Below are 10,630 nucleotides of genomic sequence, written 5' to 3' on the forward strand. Positions count from 1 at the left end.
CTATTCAATATCACATCTTAATATGTCAAAACATGAATCATAATGTGATAACTAAACAATTAACTAAATCAGATGTGCCTCAAAACAATTTACAGATTAACATATTTCTAATGTTCAACTATAAACATTAATTAAATAAATTATTCACTAAGCAATCATGTCCAATGATTAGGCATTATTATCCAATTATTAGGTCATCATTGGACAATGATTAGACTATATAAATAAATCATATCCTTACCCAATTTCAATATGTATGCCACTGTCAATTCTTGTTTCAAATCCCCTTTTTCCATTCATATTATAATGTTATGTACACGTATATAGTGATAAACAAGACATTTTCACAAGGCATTTAATGCATATGTTGTTTACCTGAAGCAGCAGTCGAACCCTTCGTCCTCGTTCCGTCTTTCTCCTTTCTCCTTTTCCTTTTATGAATTTATTAAGTACTAATTGTGATAGGTTTTACCCACATATATTATTAAATAAAGGCTATATAGTATAGGGTCTTAAATAAATTATCACTTTAGCCCATAAACTATCGATTAATTAACTCAAGTTATGCAAATATTCAAAATTTCCAAAAATGACCTTCCGGGTCATTACAAAAGTGTAAAAGTCACAACTCTTAAGAAAGAAGACAACCTTCCAGAAAGGTCACAACACTTTTGGAAAGGCACAACCTTTGAAACGGTCACAACCCTTTAGAAAGGACACAACCTTTCATAAAGGTCACAACCCTCTGACAAAGTGACAACCCTTCAGGAGTGTCACAACCATTCATTTCTTATTCACACCTTTACAACCCCAACACTTATCCCTATTGATATATTTTTATTTTCAATAAAAGGACACTAGACGATCTGACTAGCGTTAAATTTTCTTTAAAATACTATTCACAAAGATACAAAATAGTAATTCGTTTGCTATTGATAATTAATGATTAGAAAAAAAATATTTTAACATATATAATCCAAAAAAAACAAGAGTAACATTTCATAGCATTTAAAAAATAAAATGCTTACTTGAGAACTTAATGAAGACATATACTTGCAATTATAAGATGACAATATATGCAGAAACCCATCTTAAATTTGATACCTAGCAAATTAAGTGCAAGTTTGTCTCTTTTTTTTTAGAAGCAACCAAGTATAACATTTGCCTAGCATCTTCCTATGACAAAGTAAAATAGCCAAAATGCAATCCAAAGAAATTGTAGCTAATTTATTGCAATCAAAGGGGTGTTGGGATCTTCTGATCCTCCAAAACATTTTCAATGGGTCTCCGAGTCAACTTTAAGCGACAAGTTTCACAATTTGCTATCTTGCTATCTTGTGGAAATGCAGTCCATCCTACTTTTATGATAACCATATTCCTATTATACTCTATTTCCACTCCCCATTCTACTCCTTCATTAACCAGCGTCATATTCTTGATTATGTCTTTACTTCAGGCGAATCTCAACGGGATAATCTAATAAACATAATCCTTAAACAAACTTGATCATTAGTTTTTCAAAAATATATAGTTAGTATGTACTTGAATTAAAAACTAGAAAATGTGAAAACACAATGTAAAAACTATTAAAGCTTACCATACAAGTAGCATATGACTTTTTTTATAACCATTTGAAAATATGGATTGTAACCATTTACACCAAGATGTGTCGACTTCTATAATTCTTTATACCAACTTGTTCACTTCTACTATTAGATTCTTGAACCTCCTTATCTGCAACAACTTGATATAAGTATGACAACAAGTACGATAAAATTCCTACCAAAATTTTACGGAATATTTAAGACCACAATTTTAAAAAGTCTTATGGATACATATATTAATGTCATGACACACATGTTTTTTGAACTAGATATCCAAATTCAATGAATAGATGACTTCTAAAGTGGATTCACCTTATAGCTAATAAACTAGATAATATATTTACTTACAATGCTCAATTACATTAGCAATAGGTTGAAGGTTAACTTGAATATCTTCCTCGATTATATTATCATTAGCTTGGAGGACATGAATAACTTCCTATTTTTCATCTGATTTAATATATTGATCTATTGGATATTCAATTTCTCTTATAGTTTAGACAATAGAGCGAGAACATGAGATGTGTTTAAATATTAATGAACTACTAACGCTTATTGAGTAATAGGCGCATAAATTATTCCATCCTTTGTCTAGCCAAATTTTGCCTATAGACTTTTCCACTTCAACCTCCAATGCTTTTCCATGGGGAGCCTCAAGAAACACAGGGTTTAAAATGTTTTTGCAATGTCTGTTTGCAAATACTACTGGAATCCTCTATGTGCAAAAGAAATTTGAATTTAGTTTCATACAACATAATTAGTTCAAGAACAAATCAATAATTAACAAGGACTAAAATTACAAAAGCGCTAAAATAAAATAAGGCATTTGTTATTTATTTTTCTTGTCATCTAACCAAATGTGTTTGCACATGCATTTCACGTTGTACTGTTCAGTGTCCATATGAACATGTGAAGAGAACAATGTAGTATATTTTTTAGAACTATTTTTGTATATTGTTTTGTATGTGAAAAGGTATAACATAATAAATGGTGCTCTTGTTGTTGACTATCATATGGACTTCTCAATTGACTATGTAAACAAATCAGAGCTAGTTATATGATTATCCAAGTTAACTGAGAAATGTTTTTATTATTTTACCGAAAATGTTAAAGCTGGATTAAAAAATATATTATATCTTTGAAATCACATATATAATCACATGTTTATCTTACACCCAACAAATATATAGTTCATATAGTTATAAAATATTTACAATTTATTCAATAAAGCATGATTTATTGGAGGAAAAATAACAGCATTGTGCTATCACATTTATAGGGATGGCATAATAATTTAAAAAATTATTGGCCAAAAGTTAATATAAGAAAATATTAAAGATAAAAATAACTAATGTATATAATTATGAGAATTTATAATCTTACAACTACATAATTATAAAGAGTGTGAATAATATTTGCAATAATTAGTATTAACTAAGAAATTTATAATGTTATAACTAAGGAACTAATGTGCAATTGTTGTATTTCTAATGAATTTTATAAGTAGTCATTAGATTTAAATTTAGTGTAGGGACAAAATGAAAATGTTTATTCCATATTATTGAAAATAAGATTTATTTGGTAAATGATAATTTTGATAATTATTATATGTGTTCACATATTTATAACATTAGTTGAGGGTATTTTTAAACAAATAAAAAGAACTCAGAATAATTTAAAATAATGTATTCTGAATATTTAAAATATCTTTTTAACTTTATAATATATTTGTGACATATTTAATATTTTAATTTAAATACAAATACCTAAATTTAATCAATTCCGAAATGTTAGGTGCAATTCATTGTTTTAGAAAGCATTTAGAATAGGTTTGTAGGCTGGGCTCTGGTGTGACCCAACCCTTTCAATTATATTCACGTAAATCTGATATGTCGTGCCTGATTAGACATCAGAGAAATATATTAAGTGAATGGAAAGGACAAATATGTTTTCTCAAACTCTCAAGATAATATGTCTTCTCTTTTTGCTTAATTATTCTATTGCTGACAGAACATTGAAGCATATCATCAAAGGGGAATTATAACCACAACCATCCACTTAGCAAGTTACAAAGGGACTACTATGAGCAACTGATTTAATTTTGATCTCATAAAATTATTACAAAAAAGGTAGCACAAGGCTGTCATAAAAAAAATTACTACGCTGACAAAACTATATATTTTCTTTTTTGACCAAAACGAAATATGTCTTTCCACTCATAACTCGATTGTAATCAGCATACACTAAGATCAAAGGCATCACTCACATCCTTATTGGAACTCACTCAATGAAAACAAATCAAACGAACTCTTTTAAATGCAAGAAGTAGAGTAGATGATTAAAAAATTATGGTTAAAAAAATGAGAGGAAACCCCTCTATTTATAGTAAACAAGGGGTGGTAGGAGAGTTTATTTGTGTCTTATCGGAATAGTCATGGCTTTTTGAGATGTCACGACCTTTTTAAAAAGTCACAAATTAATGAAAAATGACCTTTCTGAGATGTCACAACTAATTGAAAAAGTTACAACTCCGTGGAAAGACACAACTCTTTGGAAAAATCACAACTCAATTAAAATGTATTCTTTTGTGTCTTATTGGAATAGTCATGACCTTTAGAGAAGTCCTGACTTTTTGAGAAGTCACCAACTACTAGAATCCTCTGTGTGTAAAAGAAATTTTAATTTAGTTTTATACAACATAATTAGTTTTTGGACAAAATCAATAATTAACAATGTCTAAAATTACAATTGCACTAAAGTAAAATTGGGAAATTTTGAGCAAAACTAAAGTGAACTTACGAGACGACATACATCATATGAGGAAGCAATGATTTGGATGAACTTGTGGTTCTTGGGATAAGAGTTTACCATGATCGACGGTAGGATGCGACAAACTTGTTTATTATAAATAGTACTGTAATTCATAATGACAATGTAATGCTTGTGTCATGAGGATTGTATTGTATATCTCACTCACATGATGCATGTGATGACTACTATATATTGCTTTGTCTTGGAATGGACTTCCTTTTTTCGTTTTATTTTATTTGTACTTCTATTTAAGACTCATTCACCTAACCATATTAGTTACCACTTATTTACACTCTTTAACTAGTGAAATTTACACTGCTTGACGCGATTCTAGAATCATCTTTTTTCAGTATGTTGAAATAATTTTAAGCAATATATATATATATATATATATATATATATATATATATATATATATATACTAGTTCTTCAACACGTGTGTTGCACATGATTATTAATTAAATAAATATGTGTTAGAGTAAATAGGATTTGCTTATTTCAGTGAAAATTTAAATAATATGGTTTGCAAAAAATAATATTACAAATTATTTTATTTATGTTAAATGTGGATCATAATATAGATCTCTTACTCATGCAAACATTTGAAGATGGTCAATGAAATTTTTTATTAGTTAAATGAATATATTTATTTCAATTTGCTTTCAATCATATAATTTTTCATATCTCAATAATATTATCTTATAGACGATATTAATTTTTTGTTTTTCTTTTCATCTAAACAAATGTGTTTGCACATGCATTTCACGCTATATTGTTCAGTGTTCATATGAACATGTGAAGAGAAAAACTGTATTTTATATTTAGAACTATTTTTGTATATTGTATTGTATCTTAAAAGTTATAACATATTAAATGGTGTTCTAGTTGTTGACTATCACATGGACTTCTTAATTAACTATGTAAACAAATCAGAGCTAGTTATGTGAATGTCCTTAGTTAACTGAGAAATGTTTTTACTATTTTACTGAAAAATGTTAAAGATTAATTAAAAAATATGTTCTATCTGTAAAATAATATCTATAATGTAACACTCTGGAAATACCATGACTTAGACTAGAGATTAGTCCATCAAATAATGTTTAAAATGATGTTCCAGACCTATGTTAATGTAACAAACTCATTTGGAAAGGATTAGATCCAAAATAACTAACAAAGACCTTGATGTCAGGAAACTAACTAATTTGAACTAGTTGACGTTCCTATGTTTGGTGAAGGTTTCAAAGTGTCAAATGAAGTCAAAAACTTGTAAAGTTGTCTCGGATAGGTAGTATGTAGTATAAAGGGCTCAAACCTTTGGTAAGGAAACCCCAAGCACCACCCTATGGGTCCATGGGGAGGACCCCAGCATGGGTAGCTAGGCTGCCAAAGCAGCCTGTGCGAACAAGATAGGGACTTTGAAGTGTGCGATGCGAGCCAGACACAAGGTGTTTTGCCTTAGAATTTGAGATGCAGCCTCGCGACGTGAGGCTGACACGCACCTCACTTCCTTAACTCAAAATTTAATAAAAATAACGGGATTTCGCCCCGCAACACGCACCTACTTTCCAGAATTGTTGAAGTCCTATTTTTTGTAATTTATCTAATTAAAAAGACTCATTTAAGTGGAGGGTATTTTAGGTAATTCATACGATGACTATATATTGATATAAGGTCAGTTGTAGACCACTTTTACACGTCCCGAATAAGATCAAACGATATTTCTTTCATCTCTCTCAAGAAAGATCTCTTTTCCAAACTCCATTAAAGAACAAGAAGTGCTTAAGGAAGAAGAAAAAGATTTCAATCTTTTCATTAAATTTTCGTGGATTCTTGATCTAGAAGGTATGGGTTTTAAACCTTGGGATTACTTTCCCCAAGAGGTCCATTCAAAGATAACTTTTCAAGAACTTCAAATACGTACTAGGGTTTTTACTCTAAAAAATAAATTTTCTTCCTAACTTTAGATTTGTGATTTTCGATGAAAAGTACGTGTTTTGTATGGTCTTTTTCACATGAATTGATGAGTATACTAGTTATGATTAAATTTCGCGTGAAGCATGTTCATATCTAGAAGATGGTTTTGTATGATTGTTTCTACTACTCGATAATATGCAAACTTAGGGATTGAAACTAAGACTAGAATGAACTCCTAAATGACCATTTCCTTTTCCCTACATTATGTATTGATCTTGTATATGATTTCAAGAGTTTTTCTTAACTATGATATGGAGTATTTTACTATGTCATGATTATGAATGTTGTAAGCTGAACATAAGTTCTTGAATAAGGTTCTTGGAAGCAAGACGTAAGTCTTCTAAAGTTGTGATAACTCTACCATGTTTATGTTAGCCTATAAATCATGATGATATGTTGTGAAAGTATGTATGATGTTTTTATGAGGATATGCTGGGAAATTAATATATTATTTGTGAGATCATTAAACGAACGCGCTAAATGCAAGTCACGATTTTCTTTTATATGCATTACACAAGATGACTATGTTATGTGAATCTCAGATACGAAGGGTTATGATGAAAGGAAATTCTCATCTAATCATAAATAGCTCATGATTATGATTATATAAGGAGATAATCTCCTATGACATACGGTAAGTTTATATTAAAAGACAACTTAAAGATTATTCAAGAAAAGGGACTTAAGCTTAGAGGCGATGGACTAGATATGAGGGATGTCCCTTCCCTAGTTAGACGGTAGGTTCACAATGACTCTCGTGAGATTGAGGTTGCCATGTAATATGGAACTATGGGTCTCTAATACATCTCCTAGTCATTGAAATATGTTGCCACCATAGGATACTATCTAATAGATCTACCTAGAAAGCTATGTCATATTAGGTTCTACTTTGGCTGGTAGATCACCTTCTTTTGATGTGGGGTTTTATGACACCGGATTCCATGTTTAGCTCACATTGTCTATGTAGGTTAAGGAGAATGTTCCCTCATGTTAAAATAAAAGACAAGTAAATGAACATTTACTAGGGTGACTTGAGGAGTCTGCGCAGTATAGGTAGGGGTATGACACTCTACCTAGACATTGCACTAGTTGACTCTAAGGAAAGTCCTAGAAAATCGTTCTTATGTAATATAAACATGAAATAATAAATGTTTATGAAACATGGTGTTATTCTTATATGATGTTGGTCTTAAAGATGAATATGTTATTGGGTTATATTATTAAATGAAGTGATGACTACTTATGTTACAAGTTACATGAAAAAAAGCTTTACTCATGGACTCCTATCTTATCTACTAGGTTGTGTAGGGTTATGGGGCTTTACATGACCATTGAACTCGTAGGTTGGAGAAGGGATCATTTGTAAATGTTTTGTATGCTATGTTACGTGATCTATTGAATATTAATAGTTAATATGACTCTATGATAATATGCCTTTGCTTACGATAATACTTTATGTTTATGGAATCCTTAACTTGTATATGTTATATTGTATGTGCGTTGAAGACTTTCATATGACTTAGCATGTTTTCTAAAGATATGATAAATGATCCTTCTTCATGCATGTGCTTAAATGTTATGTGCATATGCCCATACTTAGTACATGTTCTACAACTGTAGGTTCCGCCCGTTTTAGTTACAGAGGTCGATTTGAAGAAGCTTGGAAACCTTTCTCCATGTTTTGGTAGGTCCTCATGTTCAGGAATGCTATCTTTCATATTGTTGCTTACGGACTTTTTTTAGTAGTTTTATGAATACGTTATTTCCATTATGTTCTTTGGATTCTATTGTATTAAGGCCTATATGGCATATTGACTATGTATTGGCTAAGTCCAAATTTGCACTCTTTAGATGGTTTTATATATGTGAGACAATTTCTTTGAATATCGTATTGCTTATGAATGATAAGTATGAAGTCTAAGTAGACCTCAAGTAGAATGTAAAAGTTTGAATTTTCCCCAATTTTTACTGATCACATGTTATGACGAATGCTAAAGGCTTGTCTGAGTCCTCTGAGAGGACGACGACGCCGGTCTCATTTGGGCTATGCTTTTTGGGTGTAACAAGCTTGGTATCAGAGAATGATGTTAAACATCCTTAGGATCAATGTCTCACTAAACTTCATGACCTAGTGTCTTGTTCATGGTTGTGAAGCACACCACAACTATGGATAATAGGCTATGTGATGACTAGGAAACTTCTCTATTTAATTGATAATCCTATGTCGTGCCTTTAGAGTTTTGACAGTATGTGTCTTTTATAATCTAATCCCTTTCTTTTCTTTTTAGGTGATGAACACAAGATGGACAGCCACAAGGAGAGTAGGAGATGAGAATGCGAATGGGGAACTACTCCCCAAGGCAATCGAAATGCTCCTTAAGTGAAAATTGTTGCAAATGAACAAGTTTGTGTGAATCCTCTAACTATGACAGACAGTGAAATTAGTGCATCCCTGTTACAAATAGCCCAAGACATCACCATACAAGCTCAAGGCATTACGCCACAACCTAATAGGAAAGTTGCAACTCGAGAGAACCAACATGCTTGTACTATTTCTAGCCGTTTGAGAGCTTTAACGAGAATGAATCCTCCCATTTACTTTGGATCAAAAGTTGATGAAGGCCCCCTAGATTTCCTTGATCAGATCTACAAGACTTTGTTTGATATGGGGATGAGTACTACGGAGAAGGCTGAACTTGCTGCCTATCAACTCAAGGACGTTGCTCTGACATGGTACAACTACTGGAAAGATAATCAGGCTTTAGGAAATGATCCCGTGACATGGGAGATCTTCCAAAAGGCCTTTCTTGACAGATTCCTTCCAAGGGAACACATAGAAGCTAAGGTAGATGAGTTTATCAACCTTCGTCAAGGAGGTATGAGTGTAAAAGAATACTCCTTGAAATTAATTAAGATGTCCAAATATGCTTCTTCTTTGGTTTTTAATGCTAGGGATGAAATGAGTCGTTATATAACAGGCGTGTCTTTAATAGCTTCAAGAAGAATTTCTTGCAACCATGCTTCATGACAATGTGGATTTTTGATGGATTTTCATCCATTGCTTCTCCTTTGACAGGTCTGACCCAAAAAGAGGTGAAGTTTGAATGGTTGGAAGCTTGTGAGAAAGGTTTTCAAGAGTTGAAAGATAATCTTACCTCCGCTCCTGTGTTGACCTTACCGGAGGGCAATGAAGGATTTGTAGTGTATTGTGATGCTTCCCGAGTGGGCTAGGGATGTTTCCTCATGCAACATGGAAAGGTGATTGCTTATGCTTCTAGGCAACTCAATGTTCATGAGATGAATTACCCAACTCGTGATCTTGAGTTAGATGTTGTAGTTTTTTCTTTGAAAATATGGAGGAATTATTTATATGGTGTGCATGTTGATGTGTTTATTGATCATAAAAATCTTCAATATGTTTGTACACAAAAGGAGTTGAACCTCTAATAGAAAAGATGGTTAGAATTATTGAAGAATTATGATGTGAGTGTCCTTTATAACCCCGGCAAAGCCAATGTGGTTGCAGATGCTTTGAATCGAATGACTATAGGTAGTGTGGCTCATGTAGAGGAAGAGAAGAAGGAACTTGTGAAAAATGTTCATAGGTTGGATTGCGTAGGTTTTCGGTTAGAAGATTCTCCTAATGGTGGTTTCATCGTCCATCATAACTCTGACTCATAATTAGTGGTGGAGGTGAAATCTAATCAACACTTGGATCTTCTATTGATAGAGTTGAAGGAATCAGGACTTATTAAGCTCAATGAGTCAATCTCCCATGAGGGTATGGTGTTCTTAGACACCTAGGGAGATTATGTGTACCCGATGTTGAAGATTTGAGAAAACAGATTCTGGATGAAGCCCATGGTCTCACTATTCTATACATCCAGGTGCTTTCAAAATGTATCATGACCTTAGAGAGGTCTATTGGGGGGATGATTTAAACAAGGACATATCAGAGTTTGTTGCTAAGTGTCCAAACAGACAACAAGATAAAGATGAGAATCTCAAACCGGGTGGGTTAACCCAAATCATGGATGTTCCTACATGGAAGTGGGAACCCATCAACATAGACTTTGTTGTTGGGTTGCCTCAAACCCGAGAGAAAAATGATTCTATATCGGTTATTATAGATAGGTTGACCAAATATGTCCATTTTATTCCCGTTATATCCACTTACACGCTGAATACTATGCAAGGATCTACATGAATGAGATTGTGAGTCTTCATAGGATTGATTTGTC

The 10,630-nt window shown here is 32.2% G+C and overlaps 1 protein-coding gene across 1 annotated transcript; it reads left to right on the forward strand.

The window, feature by feature from the left end:
* The first annotated feature begins 8,814 nt into the window (after nucleotides 1-8,814).
* LOC109119545 (uncharacterized) lies at nucleotides 8,815-9,620 on the forward strand. The gene is made up of 2 exons (XM_019212130.1): nucleotides 8,815-9,265; nucleotides 9,466-9,620. Exons 1-2 carry the CDS (start codon nucleotides 8,815-8,817, stop codon nucleotides 9,618-9,620), a joined length of 606 nt encoding a protein of 201 aa, XP_019067675.1.
* Nucleotides 9,621-10,630: the final 1,010 nt, after the last annotated feature.

Source organism: Solanum lycopersicum, chromosome 1, assembly GCF_036512215.1.
Source record: "Solanum lycopersicum chromosome 1, SLM_r2.1".
Taxonomy (NCBI): domain Eukaryota; kingdom Viridiplantae; phylum Streptophyta; class Magnoliopsida; order Solanales; family Solanaceae; genus Solanum; species Solanum lycopersicum.